General features: G+C 59.0%; 1 protein-coding gene across 1 annotated transcript; it reads left to right on the top strand.

The window, feature by feature from the left end:
* Window positions 1-6,420: 6,420 nt before the first annotated feature.
* RHOD (ras homolog family member D) lies at window positions 6,421-15,927 on the top strand. Its single transcript, XM_055583312.1, has 5 exons — window positions 6,421-6,628; window positions 11,271-11,358; window positions 12,198-12,307; window positions 14,684-14,818; window positions 15,332-15,927. Exons 1-5 carry the CDS (start codon window positions 6,497-6,499, stop codon window positions 15,497-15,499), a joined length of 633 nt encoding a protein of 210 aa, XP_055439287.1. The 5' UTR covers window positions 6,421-6,496; the 3' UTR covers window positions 15,500-15,927.
* The last annotated feature ends 220 nt before the right edge of the window (window positions 15,928-16,147 follow it).

Raw genomic sequence — 16,147 nt, 5'->3', positions numbered from 1 at the left:
GTACCCCCACTTCGGGACCCCCTCCGCCTCTCCCCTAACTGCATGAAATGTTGACTCTGCACCTGGATGGGCGTGGTGGGGACCAAGTATGTCGACTGGAATGATTCTAGAACCAAAATAAAGCTGGGGCAGGAAGGAGGGGGCTGCCAGGGAGCCCCGCTCGCCCCAAATCACCTTTGTCTCCGGAAATCAGGCACTCAGGCCTCCGTGAGGGTTGCTGTAAGCACGCCTTCCCCTGCTGCTTGGACGCCAGAGGGGCAGGAGGCTCCCCCGTGGGGAGGTCATCCCAAGGACCAATGCCTTCAGGCTGTCAGGGCGGCTCTGAGAAGGGGCCCTGAGCCCGCCTGGCCGGGAGAATGGCCGTCAGGAGTCTCAAGGAAGGCCACTCAGGAGTGTTGCTGAGCTGTCTCAGCAAGATCAAGGCAAGAGGGCACAAGTCTCTCAGGGCAAGAGGGACAAGTCACTCCACTCGTGTCTGACTCTGCGACCCCATGGACTGTAGCCTGCCAGGCTCCTCTGTCCATGGGATTCTCCAGACAAGGATACTGGGGTGGGTTGCCATTTTCTTCTCCAGAGGATCTTCCTGACCCAGGAATCAAGCTTACATCTCTTATGTCTCCTGCACTCGCCGGCGAGTTCTTCTTTACCACCAGCACCACCTGGCAAGAGAGATAAGGCCAAAAAAAGGTGGATAAAACCCAAAGAGCCTTCCTGGTAGTAGAAACAGCATGTGGAAGGGCAGGAGTGGAAAAACCTTGGTCAACTTATCAGCCTTGCTAGAGCAAACTCAGAGAGAATGGGGAGAAGGGAACCAGAGCAAGGGCTTGGAGGGGAGATGGGCCAGGTGCATTCATTGAGCGCTGGTGCCCAGCCTGCAACCCTGCAGACTTAAGAGGCAGGTACTGTTGTCTGCTTCGTTTTTTTTTTTTTTTTTGCAGATGTGGAAACTGAAACTCAGAGAGGTTAGGTAACTAGCCCAAGGTCACACAGCCAGAGCATCTCAGAGCTGAGGTTCGAGCTCAAGCTCTCTGGCTCTTGAGCTTAGGACTCAACTACTAAACCACACTGCTTCCTTCCCCAGCTTCTCGAGGGCAGGATTGAGGGGCAGCAGAGATGCCCCTCTGGATCCCAGGCTGCTCTGGTTTTCCCCTCTCCTGTCCTGGAAGATCACAGCAAGCATGGGAGAAGGAGAATCTGGGCCAGGGAGCAGAAGGGGGGCACTGGGGGAGGGTTCCCAGGAGGCCTGCCCACCTCAGGGCCTAAGTGAAGAGCTTCTGTAGAATTCCTGCCCCCCACCCTCCCATGCCCAGTAGACAGTGGTAACAGGCCCTGCAGGAGCTCAGAAAGAGTGAAATCAGGGAAGACTTCTGGAGGAGATGGCAGAGTGGGAAGGACTGAGCGCATGGAGGAGGAAGAGAGCCTCAAGGCAGGGAAACCACCTGTGCAGGTGTCTGGGGAGCCAGATGGCCAGCTGGGGCTGGAAAGGCCAGGTGGGGCTGAGCTGGGGAGGCTTCCTGTCCGGGGTGAGTCTGAATGTCCTTGGCCGGCTGGCAGTGAGGTCCTGGACGGGAGCGGGCCAGAGGGAGGGAGACCAGGGGCGGGGGCAGGGGCACCGTAAGCAGCTTTGGGGGTCATGAGGAGGAATGTGAGCAAGCCCTGCTCTCCGTCAGTGAGGAGCAGCCCCGCTGCTTTTAGGTCATTCAGCAGGGCCCAAACCATGGTCCTCCCATCTCTTCCTGCCCCTTCCTCCCCTCCCACCCCGCCTTGCCCTGCTCCTCCAGCCCCAGGCCTCAAGGGTGCCAAGCCCCCCCTGTCTGGAAGCCCTCAGGGATAGGCCGAGCCCCACCCAAGAGGCCAGGTGTGTGGGTCGCCGGCCTGACAGTGGCAGTGGGTGGCCAGGCCTGCACGTGGGAGGGGCGGGAGGAGCCGGCAGCAGCCACGGGTGACTGCGGCTCAAACTCTCCCTTCCTCTCTCTGCCCTGCCACCCACACCTGCAGACACCTGAAGGGCAGACCAAAAAGCCAAATGGACATTCGGGCTGGGCCACAGGGCTGCCTCACTGTCCACCCCCTCCCACCCCACTATCAACCTTCCCGTCCCAGCCAGAGGGATCAGTAATAGCAAAGCAGGACAAGAGACCTGTGCCTCCAGCCCTGAGCTCCAGTTAAATGGCGACCGGAATTGTGTGGGTCTGGGGAGGCCAGACAGAAGGAAACTTAGGACAAGAAGCCCTTCTGGGTTCCACGTGCCACAGACTGAGTCTGCTGCTTACTTGTTGTGAGACAAATTCCTTCCCCTCAAGAGCCTCAATTTCCCCATCTGAAGAATGGGCATATTGGTCAAGAAGGTCTCTGAAGGCACCCACACCCCCACATACCAGTTGTGGGATCTTGGGCAAATTATCTGTCTCCTTTGGGCCTCAGTTTCCTCATTCATCAAAGGAGGATAGGAATTAAACACACTTCATAGGAATTCTCCAAGCCTGGGGATCTTCCCAACCCAGGGATCGAATCCAGGTCTCCTGCATTGCAGGAGGATTCTTTACCAGCTGAGCCACATAGGAAGCTCATGAAATGCGACAGGTCAAGTGTCTGGCGCATAGTGGGTGCTCAGTAAACGTGAGACCAGGGCTTTGGGTGGAGGGGTCCTGGAGCTCTGGGATCTGGTGTTTGGGATGAAAAGGACTTGCGGGGGGTACATTGGGAGGTTTGAAGAGCAAAGCATCTGTGTCCCCTGCCAAGACATCCCAAAGGGCAGGACGCAGGACCACGCCTCTGAAGTTCCACCTCCTCTGGCACCCACTCCAGGTGCCTCCACCCCACTCCATGAACGCCCCACACCGCAAGCCAGGAACACCAAGCAGTGCCCGCAGCCCTGCGTATTGATGGTGCAGGGAGCAGAGTGGCCACACAGGGGCAGCAGAGACTCGGCCCCGACAGCAGGGAGTTCCGGTCTCACTGAGGATGGGGGTGGGCCGTCGGAAAATGGGGCAGATGGGCCAGGGCCATGGGGGGGTCCTTGGAGCAGATGGGGGCCGGAGGGTAGTCACCTGTCTGCTGACCCCGCACTCAGGTCATGTTCTGAATTCACTCAGCCAAGCAACTGTTGTTTCATTTATTTCTTTGGTTTATTCTTTTGCGTCAGCCCATCTTCGTTTCTTTGTCTCTTCCTCGCTCCTTCACCTGCCTTCCTTTTCCCTGTTTGTCCAGCCAGTCAACTGGACATAACATCCTGAGCCACGGCTAGGTTCCAGTCTGGGGCAGGACTCCCATCTAGGGGACAGAGGTGGGTGGGCCTCGGTCCCTGCCACTGAGGTGCTCAGGGCTCGGCCGGGAGAGCCTGCTTGGCTATTACATTTGAAGGAAGGACTTCCGCCTCAGGCCGAGGACCTGGGGTCTGCAGGTCAATGACCCGCTGAGCAGGGTGCTGGAGGATTCTGGGCCTGGGACTGCTGGGCCTCAAAGGGCTGTCACCCACAAGCTGGTGGTGAACAGCAGCCACAGAAAACTGTAAAACAGCAAACAGTACCCTTTACAGGCCAACTGTGACCCGGGCCACCTCTTCATCCAAAACAAGCCCCAAGAAAACAGCACCATCCTGGGCCCAGCAATGTCTGAGATTTGGGGAAATTCCCTGGCAGCAGGGCAGACTCTCTGGCCAGTGACTAAATCTCCTTCTGGCAGAAGCAGGAGCATAGAGTGAGAGTGAACCCCTGGGTTTAACATCAGGGGACGTGGGTTGAAATCTCGGCTCAGGATTGTGCTAGCCTGACACAAGCCACTGCCTTTCTCTGAGCTTCAGTTCTCAGATCTGCAGAATGGGGGAATCCAATCCCTTACTCTGCTCAGCTCACAGTCTGAGCACTAGAGGAAATGATGCATATGAGGTGTGATGTTGGGAGAAAGCCCAGCTCTGCAGTTAGAACCGGGTTCCAGTTAGAGCCCTGCCTCACGCTGGCTGTGGCTCTCAGACAAGAGCTTAAACCTCTTTGGGCCTCAAGTGCCCCATCTGTAAAATGGGGCTAACACTCCCCACCTGCCAGGGGACAGAAGAGCCTCCACATGTTTGGCAGTCCATTGATGGGCGCTGTTACTATTAGGAAATGTTCAGTGAAACTCTAAAGCATGACACACATCAAGAGTGTCATGAGAGTGATTATCCCCATAGCAACAAAGGCCAGACACCTCTGCCTGACTCTTAGCTCCCTCCACCCCTAGCCTGGCCCCACCTGCCTCCCAGCCTTGCCACCCAACGCCTGATGACAGCAGTCATCAGGGGAGCCTAGGGGATGACGAGGCCGACAGCTGATTGTTGGGGGTGGGGTTCCTCCCCACCACTCCTTGGGGCGGGGAGTCCTGATCAGTGGCTACACACCCAGTCTGGTGCCAAGTCACTGCCCAGCCCTTTGGCAGTTTCGGGGAGGAAGGGGCAACTGACAGGTGGGAAGGGATGTCTTGGGGTGCTCCCTTCATCCAGGTGAGGCTTCATTCGGCCTGCTGACCGTGGCCCTGGCTGAGCCTGGAACAGGAGTCAGCGGCCTGGACTCTGCTGCTCAGCAGAGGGGCGGTGACTCTTGACCTAGCTGCCTCTTTGGGCCACGGTGAGGTTTAAGGGGGCTGAGAGTGGCTTTTCACCTCCTGGCTTTGAACTGCGTGAGGAATGATGTCATGACCTATGTGGGGGAAGATGAAAAACCCCGAGACTCCTGCCCTCTGTTTCTCTGAGCTTCAGTGGAAACAGTCCATGATCTGGGGCGGCCTTTGTGCCCATCTTATAAATATATATTTCAATTCTGGCTGCTAATAGGAGTAGGAGGCCTTCCCAGATGTCGCTAGTGGTAAAGAATCTACCTGCCAATCCAGAAGACGATGCAGTTAGATTCCTGGGTCAGAAAGGTCCCTCAGAGGAGGAAAATGGCAACCCACTCCAGTATTCTTGCCTGAAAAATTCCATGGACAGAGGAGCCTGGCGGGCCACAGTCCATGGGTTCACAAAGAGCTGGACACGATTGAGTGACTGAGCACGCGTAACTGGAGTAGGCGGTCAGGTGACAGGGAGTTTCCAGTTCAATTCTGTATTAATTCCTGGCACCCAAAGTGCTCCACCATCCAGGCCCCATTTAATCCTCAAATTCACCCCCAGGACCAGCTCCCTCATCCAACCTCACCCTTCATCATAGGGAAGAACTGCAGCACCCCTCCCCCCCCGCCACTGCAAACAACCCCACACACACACCTCTATACCTTACACATGCTGTCCCCTCAGTTTGGAACCCTCTTCTCTTCCCCCATCTAACTGCGTTTCGCTTTTTCCTCAAGACTCTGGCCCCTCTCTCTAACCACCCCCAGCCTGAGTGTGGGGCCCCTCTTCCTGACTCTCGTCCACTGCCTGTCCCTGCCATGGCTGGAGCTCTCATCACGCTGATATGTCCCGCTTGTCTCCCATTCTAGGCTGTGAGAGACTCTTTTTTTTTTGTCTGCATAACATCTTAGTTGCAGCATGCAGGGTCTATCGTTGTGGCGCAAGGGGCTTAGTCGCCCCACATGTGGGATCTTAAGTTCCCCACCCAGGGATGGAACTCATATCCCTAGCATTGGAAGGCAGATTCTCAATCACTGAACCACCAGGGAAGTCCCTGTGAGAGACTTGAACTTCTGCAGTTCAGGGTCCCCAAGCCCTTGAGCACAGGAAATAGCAAGAATTACACATGGCATCACCACCATGTACCAGACCCTGCTCTAAGCACTTTACAGATGGAAGGTTCCGTCGCTTTCCCCAGGCCATGCCCCAGGCAGAGGGGAGACCCACTGCTAGTGAGACTTCCTGGTACTGGCTGGGGGAGGGGAGGTCCAGCTGGCAGTGCCATGGACTCACCCATAAGGGCCTGCCCGGGTCACCCCCTTCCCACCTTTCCTGGAACACCTGCAGGAGGGCTGTGGGGTGTTCTGTCTCCAGGGAGATGGGGGGAGGGGATGCATATTCATTCATTCACTCATTCATTCATCCACCAAAAGTCACCAGTTCCTGCTCCGGGCCCGCAGAGACTAGGCACTAGGGACCCCGTTCCTGCCCCCCCACCAAGCTGGTGGGCCAACAGGGCTGACCCCCACCTCCCTGCTCGGCGAGAAGAGGGCCAGGAGCCTCGTCTGTCCCCGTCCATGGGGTCACTGCCCAACTACGAGTCTTCTCCGCATCAGACCGGGGTGCGCTCCTGAGGGACGTAGGCCGATCTGGGTCCTCTACCTCCTGCACCCTGACGGCCCCACAGAGCAGGGATTCAAGAAGAGTTTGTCTCGGGCCGCCTGGGTCCCGGGCCGTGGGACGGGAGGGGCAGGGCCGCGGAATGCGCCCGGCCGGCCCCTCACCTGGGCCGCCCGCCGCCCGCACTTCCTCCCGCCGCCCCGCCCCTTCCACATTCCTGCCCCGCCGGCCCCGCGGCCGCCGCTCCGCGCGCCCCGGCCCTGCCTCCCTCCCTACGTCCCTCCGCGCCCCGCGATGAAGACGGCCCAGGCCCCGAGCGAGGAGGCGCCGGGCGGCGCGCGGTCGGTCAAGGTGGTCCTCGTGGGCGACGGCGGCTGCGGGAAGACGTCACTGCTGATGGTCTTCGCGGAAGGGGCCTTCCCCGAGGTGAGTGCGGCCCCCGGCGCCTCCTGCCCCCCGAGGAGGGAGGGACAGGCGCCCATCCTGCCTCCCCGCAGAGCCTGGGGTCCAAGACAGCTGTCACCGTGCCCCCAGGAGTGAAGGACTCAGAGGCATCGTCTGTAAAGTGCCAAGAACGGCACCTACCCCGGAGAGGTGTCCCGGGGCACTGACGTGGGTGGCCTGGGGACGTTGCAGGTCCTAAGAGAACCCTCGGTGGCACCCCTTGGCTAAGAGGACTGACCACTCTGGGGTGGTGAAGCTAGATCTCCTGGCTTCAAATCCTGGCTTCGGGACTCAAAGCTGTGCGCCCTCGGGCAGGCCCCTTACCCTCTCTGTGCCTGTTGGCTTAACTGCATAATAGGAATAGCTGTGATGCCCAGCTCTCAGGGTCGCAGCGATGAGTGAGTTCACACAAGTCAGGGGCTGAGCTGCAGCAGGAAGGACCCACTGAAAAGTGGCAAACGTTCTTCTTAGGAGACATCGCGTCTTCACCCAGCTCTTGCCCCTACGATGGCTGTCCTGTGGGCTCAGCCTTAGAGGGTCAGAACACAACAACCTCGTCAGACAGCTGGGTTGGCACCTCAGTCTCCCCCAGCTGGGGCCCACCGTGCCTTGCTCAGCCTCTGTGAGCCTCCGATCCCTCATGAGACCTCCCTGGGTGGAGAGACCCGAGGGTGGTGGTGAGGTAGCATTAAGGCAAGGCTAAGACACGGCCCCGAGTGGTACCTGGCATGTTGTCGATGCCTGGGCACGTGGACTGCTTTTCCCTCACCAGCATGCCCACTGCCTGTCCAGGCGGATTTGTCAGCCCCAGGGCAGGGTGAGACCCACCCACTGTGCGCCCCCTCAGCCCAGTTCCCCTGGAGCCCATGGGTCCCCTTGCAGCACCACGGCCCCTCCAGTGGATCCCTGCACCCTCCGACCCGCGGGGGTGGTGGGAGTTGGATGGGGGAGGCTGGCGAGGCCGGGCCTGCTAACGGAGTCAGCCTTTCTTTCCACTGTGGCAGCATCAAGCCAACTCTTGCTTTGTGGTTTTGGGAGCTGACGTCATGTCCTTTGGCCACTCACTTTTTTTTTTTAGTTGAGGGGAGGGATGTGTTTCCGGGCCCCCAGATGCTGCCTGTGAGAACCCAAACCCAACAATTATGGCAGAGTTGCGGGGAGCTCCACAGAGAAGCTGGGCGACCTGAGGCCTGGGAAAGGGGCCTGCGAGAAGGGGCTGGATGGGGGTGAGGGGGTGGGCGTACCTCATTGCCACTGTCCTGGGCTCTGAGACATCCTCAAGGGTGAGACCCATCCCGACTGCAGAGGCTGCAGTGTGGAAATAGGCGTTTCTGGCTGATGTGAACAAAGTGTGTGTTGAAGGGTGAAGGACACTCCGGGTGGCCAGGGAAAGGGAGCACATGCCTGTCACCAGGGGGCCGGCCTGCCACTGGTCCTCCCATTTGGGGACCCGCATTCCCAGGGACCCGTCTGCCTCCAGGCACAATAGAGACACTTCATTTAAAGAAGCACAAGGTCTGAGAGCGGGAAAGGCCTTCAGTTTATAGCTGGAAAGACGGTGGCCGGAGAGAAGAGTCTGGCCTCGGGGCACAGGGCCCGCCCGTCAGAGCCCTGGCCTAGAACCCAGGTCTTCCCGGCCATGACCAGGATATCCTCCGCAGCCCCCCAGAGCTTTGCAAGCCAGAGCAGCCTCCTTCTGTCCTGGCCTTGGACGCCTCCTCTTGACAGCCCTGCAAGCCCGGGGAGCCAACAGCTAGGAGACTTGGGATCCCACATGCCAGGCCTCCTGCCTGCAGTGAAGAGCAGGCTGGGATCTGGAGGGCCTCAGGGGTCTGGAGGGCTTCAATGAGCCTTGTCTGGCTGTGGCCTGACCTTGAGTTCAGGGCTGGAGAGTAGAGAGAAAGCTCCCAAGGCAGGGGGACTCCTAGCTAGGCACCGGCCCCTGACACTTGGGGCAACAACCACAACCACAGGGCCAGAAGCCCAGGGCCCCCACAGCAGGGTCAGGGTGGAACAGGGCAGGGCACACCAGCTGACCTTCCAGGGCCAGCCGAGTTCTCCCTGGCCCCCGGCAGGGACTCCCATGGGTGTGCTTCCCAGGGGAAACTCCTGGGTCTCCCCTCTGGAGCTGTGTCTCCTATGCTATAATGGTCCATCTGTCTGTCTGTGAGCACTGTGAGGTCAGACCCAAGCATGAGTCATCTGCCCTGGTCTAGCTGGGCCCAGCCCTGTCTTTCTGCAGGAGGACGGCGCAGATAAGATTAGGTGCTTATTGGTCCTGCAGGCAGAGAGTGACCCGCCTGGGGGGTCCAAAGAACAAGACAGAAGGTGTCGATGGAGTCTGCGGGATGACATTCCAGAGGGGAGAACCCAGTCCCACTCCGTGAATGGGGCTTTCCTGCTCAGCTCTGGTGCCAGGGGCTAGAGTGGGTGACCTCAGGAGAGAAAGGTGAGGAGGGTCAGAGCCTGGCCCCTGGAGCCTGAGAGACCTGGCCCCATCCTCAGCCATCTGTCTAATATGTTACCATGGGCCGGTCACTTCCCCTCTCTGGGCCTCAGTGTCTTCAACAGGAAAATGCGGTGAGGGGAACTTCCCTGGTGGTCCAGTGGTTAGAACTGCACGCTGTCACTGCGGGAGATGCAGGTTCAATCCTTGGTCAAGGAACTAAGATCCCACATGTGGAGTGAGGCCAAAAAAGAGAGAATGGGGATAGTATCGACTTTCTAAGGTTACCAGGATCAGAGATGGTGCAGGTAAAGAGCCTCACAGAGCAGATCCCTCAAGAATGTGGGTGACGGTGTTATCTCCACGGACACTTGCAGAGTCCGGAAGTGCGTCTCCTGAGAACTTCACGGCAGGTCGCCCTGCGCCTCAGATCAGGAGGGGTCCTGCCACTGTGGGCAGCCGGGCTGGGAGCTCAACAGATGTCAGCACCTCCACGGTGACAGGCTGGGGAGAGGCTGGGGAAGGGGCACCTCTTGGAGGGGTGGATGCTGCCCCTGGCACCCAGCTTCCTAAGTGGTGGGCGTTTGACCTCGCCTGCCAGCCGGCCTTCGCTGTCACACACAGATACTCGCCTCCTTTAACCAGTGAGGGCGCTGGTCCAAGGTCACACAGTGAGTGCCAGAGCCCGTCCTAAGCCAGGTGCATCTCATTCCAAAGCCCGTGCTCCTTGGACTTCCCTGGTGGTCCAGTGGTTAAGACTCTGCTCTTCCATTGCAGGAGGTGCAGGTTCGATCCCTCATTGGGGAACTAAGATCCTACATGCTGTGTGGCACTGCCAAAAAAAAAAGAAAGCCAGCGCTGATAGCCACCATGGCACCATGTCACACTGTCCCCTACCAGGCCTGAGAGGAGGGGGCAAGGAGGGGGCATGGGAAGGAGAGGGCAGCCCTAGTCTGAGTAGAGGAAGTGCCAGTGACTAGAGTCCAGGGTGGCTGACCCCAGGGCCATCCTTGACTTCTCCATCCTGCCTGGTTGCCTGCTCTGTGACCCACCTTTCTCCCCACCCTCCCCACCGCTGCTTCCTAAGTGCCCTTGAAGGACGTTGCTGACCCTCTGCTAAGGGATTGCCCCTCCCAGTGGCCAGGCCCTGACTCAGAGGACCAGCACGCAGGCAGCCTTGAAGTCCTCCTGAGTCACGGGCAGGTGGGGGCCCCACCTGGCATGGGAAGAGGGAAAAACAGGGTCCCCCAGGGCTATGGTCCCACTGCCCAGCCCTGAGCAAGGGGGCAAGACTTGGCTACCCATAAGGCAAGGGGGCCAGCATGCCACTTGGTGCAAAGGGCTTGTGGTGTGAAAACCTGCCCCCCTGTTGCTCGGCTCCCCTCTGCACAAGCTCCCCTCTTCCTTCCTGCACTTGTGTAAAAGCCCCTCCTGCTCCCACTCATCTGGCCTTTGTGGAGAGGGGGCGAGCTCAGGCTTAGCGGGCCTGGGGTGGAGGGGCCCCTGGCCAGGTGACCTCCACCTGGGGCCAGGCAGGGCAGGTAAGAGAGACAGAAATGGGAACATCCTGGTTGGATTATGAGAGGTTGAGAGGCAAAAGAGGGGACCCCCCCACCCCCACCCCTGAAAGCTAGGAGCTCCCCAGGCTAGGCAGTGAGTCTTTATTACTTGTTCCTGAATGTCCAGAATCAGACCCGGAGAAGGTGCTTGTGAATGAATGAATGAATGAATAAGTGGATGAACAAACGTAGGTTAATGTCATTCTAGGAGGCGGGGACAGCAGGAAGGAAGGCTCGGAAATGGGACAGTCTGGACGAGGACAAAGATAAAAACAGCGGTCCTGGCACCTGTAGAATGTTAGTCTGTACCAGGCCCTGGGCTCGGGGCTCCATGTGAAGCTCCGCATTGAACCCTTACAGCAGCGCCTGCAGTGGGTGCTCCAGGAGACCCACTCTACGGTCTCGGAGGGGCCCAGGGAGGTTCAGTGCCTCCACGGGGCAGGGGCACACAGCTGCAAAGTGGCCGCAACGCCACCAGCCAGCTCCCTCCCAGAAACCATCCGCTCTGCTGACTGCCAAAGGGGCTGTGCCGCGGGCATTTTGGGCTCTGACTTGGTTGCCAGGACCACCGCCCTTCAGAAGCTGCCCTCTTAACCACCCCCAACCCCTTCTTCCTCAGAGCTACACCCCCACGGTGTTTGAGCGGCTCGGCGTGAATCTGCAGGTGAAGGGCAAACCCGTCCACCTCCAAATCTGGGACACGGCAGGTGGGTGCAGGGCTGGGGAGGGGCAGGGTGGGAGGAGGGGCACCACCCCCTTTCTTCTGAACCAGGGAGGCCGAGCAGCCTCCAGGGGACGGGTGTCGGCCTGAACCCTCCTCACTGTAGCCCCCTGACCCAGAGCAGCCAACAGGGTCCCGGAGACGAGGCGGAACTCTTGGCTCTCAAGAGGCAGACTGTTTCTAGCCTCCTGAGCGTTCCACCCTGGCTTTAGCTCCTATAAGATTGTTCGACCTTGACTTCTGACCTCCAGCCTCCTGACCTTGCCTGCAAGAAGGTTCAGAGTCAAATACATCAGAACTCAAAGCTAGGAGACTTCCCTGGCAGGCCAGCAGTTACGACTGTGCCTTCCACTGCAGGGCCTGGGTTCGATCCCTGGTCAGGGAACTAAAATCCCACAGGTCAAAAAAGAATTCAAAGCCAACTCAGGGAATCCCACAACCCCCTTACCTTGTTGGGCTGTGACATGTTGGCCCAGGTCCCGCCTGCCTCTTTCTTCTCATCCCCCAGCTCCCCCAAGCCTAGGGCAAAACAGGTTTCTGAGTGGGGGCCTCAGAAACCCCCTACTCCTGCCAGAGCAGGGCTCTCTCAGCAAGTGGTCTCACCCAGGCGGGGGCTGGCACATCCCACAGGCCGGCCAGGGGGACACGGCCCCAAGGGGATCATTCACTGGCTGGACTCCGAGGCACGGAACTAGGCCCTGGTCTAGTTCACCCGCTCAGCTCACACCCTCCCCTGGTCTTGGTTGGGGTGACCTCTCTGATGTTGGGGACGTGCTGACAGTGGGCAGGAGATCTGGAGGGAGTGACCGCCTCCCACCCTACCAGGGCAAGTGGACTATGACCGCCTGCGGCCCCTGTTCTACCCTGATGCCAGCGTCCTGCTCCTCTGCTTTGATGTCACTAGTCCGCACAGCTTCGACAACATCTCTAACCGGGTAGGTGGCAGCGGGGTGGAGGTGGGGATGGACAGGGAGGCAAAGCCCCATAGCCAGGCCACTCCGCTCCGCCCCTGCCCTGGACCCAGCTGACTGTCAGAACCTGTCAGGCCCTGGATGATGTGTGGTCCAATGTGTTTGGCGTAACTGTGGGGAAACGGAGGTCCAGAGCGGCTTACCCAAGGTCCCACAGGGATCTGGTGGCAGGGTCTGGATGAGACTCTGACTCCCTGTCCAGTACTTCCTGCCTGCCCATTGCTGCAGACTCAGAATGCCGAGGCCTTTCCACCATGACCCTGCCTAAGGATGCAGGGCGACCCAGAGACCCCTGCCTCTCCCCAGCCCTGGCCTGTCCGAGGTCACAGGAACTGCCAGCCTCCCGCAACGTGACCGCTGGCTCCCAGTGGCCGCCCAGCACATCCGCTGATTACGGTAGAGGTCCCCAGGGCTGCTCACAGGTGGTGGGGACATGGTCCCTGGAGTTCCTCTGTTCCAGCCAGCAGCTCCTACCGCCAGCGCCTCCAGGCGTGTGTGAAGGGCGTGCTCCAGGGTCCGTCAGAGCACAACCAGCGGCAGCGGTACTAACAATAACCACACGATGATGGCAGGGTTTACTGAGGACTTAATACGGGCAGGTACAGTTCTGGGCACTGACATATTTACTCAGCTAACCTAGAAATGTTATAGAGGAACTTCCCTGGTGGTCTAGTGATTAACACTCTGCACTTCTACTGCAGAGGGCGCAGGTTCAATCCCTGGTTGGGGAACTTAGATCCTGCATACCCCACAGTATAACCAAAAAGTGGAAAAAAACAAAAACAAACAATTTATGGAGCAGATACTATCGTTCCCAGATTGGGGCCCTTGCTCCAAGATACGCATCTATTAACGTGGTAACCCTGGGACTTGAACCAGTCTGCTCCATGCAGACTGGTATGCATTTGGAAGGTACCTCTATGTGCCAGGACTGTTCTAGGCACCAAGGCTGGGAGCAGGGTACTGGCAGAGGGGATGGTGAGAGGTGAGTGGGTACCGAATCTGGAAGGTAGGACCAAACCACCAGGGTTTGCAGATGGATTGGACATGGGTGGGAGAGAGACATTTGCTCAGAGCACCTGGAAGGTAGACTTGCCGTTTACCAAGACGAGGAGGAGCAGGCTGAGGGCAGGGAGGTGGGCAGTGGAGGCCCCTTGGACATCCCAGTGGAGGGGCAGGCAGAAGTCTGAGTCTGCGGTTCGTGAGAGAGGACAGGGCTGGGCAGATCCATTTAGGAGCTGCTGGTGGGGAAGAGCTGTGGATTGGGGGTGGGGGGCAGAAGGGAGCTGTCACCTGGAGACCTGAGGACAACCAGGAGTGTGGGACCCTGGGGCACCATGCCGACCAGCTTTTGAAGGATGGAATGATCGCTGATGCCAGGGCTTAGCTAGGACGAGGTCTGATGAGATGCCCTGTTGGACTTAGCAAGGCAGCGTCAGAGAGAAGACCCTTGTCAAGGGCAGTTTTGTGGATGGGAGGGTCGCTGGGACCCCACACAGGCCCTATATGTCTCCAGAAGCCAGACAGTTTGATGCCGGTTTTCCTTGAAACTGAGCCAGCGTGCGCTGCTGGTTCCAGGCTCCTGGGTTATAGTCCAGACTGAAATAACCCAGCCGTGAGGCCTCGCATTCCAGAGAGCAGCTGGCAGGACAGGAGTGCCCCCTCCGACAGGCCAACAGCTGCTGCAAGCATTTCGTGAGCTGCTTTAGTTTTAGAGCCTCACTATTTATTTATGAATGTTGCCCCACTGGGGAGACGGTCCTGGGACCCCTTACCTTGCAGAGGTAGGATTCTAGAGCAGGTGGGGACAGGGCTCTGGGCGCTAACCTCTGGGTTCAAATTCTAACACTTCCAGTTTTGTGACCAAGTCCAAGTTACAGAGCCTCTCTGCACCTCAGTGAGTGCATCTGTGCAGTGGGACTGATGATAGAACTTGCCTCACAGAGATGGGGGCTTCGTGTGCTCATTATGTGTAAAGTCTTAGCCTGGCTTGGAGTACCTTGTCTTCTTAGTGCCAGTGAGTTGTTCCCTTGCTCAGTCGCTCAGTCATGTCTGACTCTTTGCAGCCCCATGGACTGTAACCCGCCAGTGTCCTCTGTCCATGGAATTCTCCAGGCAACAATACTGGAGCGGGTTGCCATTTCCTTCTTCAGGGGATCTTCCCTGACCCAGGGATTGAACCCATGTCTCCTGCATCGGCACAGCATTACCACTAGCACCCAGAGGACTCCCTAAGCTGGCTGTGCTAAGTATCATTGTCAGAGTTGACCTGGAGTTCAGGACAGCAGCCCACTCCCCTGATGGCTCACACATGTGCCCTCACCACCCCTCTCCCCCTAGTGGTACCCAGAGGTGAATCACTTCTGCAAGGAGGTGCCCATCGTCGTCGTGGGCTGCAAGACCGACCTGCGCAAGGACAAGATGCTGGTGAAGAAGCTGCGGAAAAACGGGTTGGAACCTGTGACCTACCACAGGGTAGGAGACGCAGCCTAGGGTGGGGTGGGGTTGGGGGCAGGAGAGGGCACCCCTGGGAGGATGCCACTCAGGCCCAGCCTCTCAGCACACACAGGATGTGGAGCAGGGTGGGGGGTATTTGGGAAGCAGCCGTGGTCAAGAACTGCCAGGCTTGGAAGTTTCCAGTGAGGATGGAGAGCGAGTGGAGTGCACATCAGATGGTCCTGCCCCCCTATTTCGCAGCTAGGGGGACCCCTCCAGCTCTTTAGTCTGCAGGCCCCTCTCTGTGGCACGCCTGGGTCAGGCTGGGAGGGTAATCAATTGGTACCTGGAGAGGCAGAGACCCGGCCGAGAACTGAGGCAGGAAACTGGATGAATCCATCAGGGTGCTTGGTCAGGCCAGGGGGCAGGAGCTGAGGGCGCCCTAGGAGAGCACGTCTAGGGTGGCAAGGGGCCCGGTGGGGGAGGGGGCAGCTGGATGCGAGGCCCCTGGCAGCAGCCAGCTGACGGCAGCCCTGTTACGCTCTCTGCTAGGGCCAGGAGATGGCGCGGGCCGTGGGCGCCGTGGCCTACCTCGAATGCTCGGCTCTGCTCCAGGAGAACGTCCACGCCGTCTTCCAGGAGGCAGCCGAGGTGGCCCTCAGCAGCCGCGGTCGCAACTTCTGGAGGCGGATCACCCGGAGCTTTTGTGTGGTGACCTGAGGGCCTGCGGCCCTCCCCGCCCGACTGCCCCAGCGGCACAGGAAGGAGCTGGTTGCTGACCTTCTGCCCAGTTGGCTGGGCTGGACCCAGTCCCCAGGCTGTGACCACCGAACTGTACCTCAAACAGATGGGCACCCCTGAGGCCAGCCCCCCCGACCCTGGGGCAGGATCCTGGATTGCAGCGAAACCCCCCTGAGGCCTGAGGAAGCGGGGTCCCAGGCTCACCAGTCCTATGGAGGGCTGGTCCTGGAGACCCCTGACTCACTCCCATCTCCCAGCCCTGGACCACACATCCTGGAGCGGCCTGTGTGCCCTGGCGCCACCTTGTGGCTCTTCTTAGGGCTTTACCCACCCCACCCACCCCCTCCTTCACCCTGCCCATCCCAGCGGTAACCACGTTAAGATGACATCACTTGTCCCTTGCGTCATGCCTCTTGTTTTGAAATGCCTTTACACACGTGTTCCATGTGGGGGATATAAGCACACCCTGTGTAGGCACTGGGTCCAGTATGACTACCTGGATCCAAACCAGGCTATCACTTTAGGACCTTGGGCAAGTTACCTGGGCCTCTTGCCTGTGAAAGAGGCGGGTGCCTGGCACACAGAGGGTGCTCACAAAAGGTTCACAAGTATCGCTTTTATTTATGA

This window comes from Bubalus kerabau, chromosome 5 (assembly GCF_029407905.1).
Source record: "Bubalus kerabau isolate K-KA32 ecotype Philippines breed swamp buffalo chromosome 5, PCC_UOA_SB_1v2, whole genome shotgun sequence".
Taxonomy (NCBI): Eukaryota; Metazoa; Chordata; class Mammalia; order Artiodactyla; family Bovidae; genus Bubalus; species Bubalus kerabau.
The sequence above is the reverse complement of the archived record's forward strand: the minus strand, read 5'-3'. Positions and strand labels throughout refer to the sequence as shown.

Excerpts from the sequence above, each read along its gene's own strand:
- RHOD (XM_055583312.1), top strand. The coding sequence starts at position 6,497 with ATGAAGACGGCCCAGGCCCCGAGCGAGGAGGCGCCGGGCGGCGCGCGG. Across the intron at positions 6,629-11,270 it reads CGGAAGGGGCCTTCCCCGAG|AGCTACACCCCCACGGTGTT; the intron begins GTGAGTGCGGCC and ends CTTCTTCCTCAG. Across the intron at positions 14,819-15,331 it reads AACCTGTGACCTACCACAGG|GGCCAGGAGATGGCGCGGGC; the intron begins GTAGGAGACGCA and ends GCTCTCTGCTAG.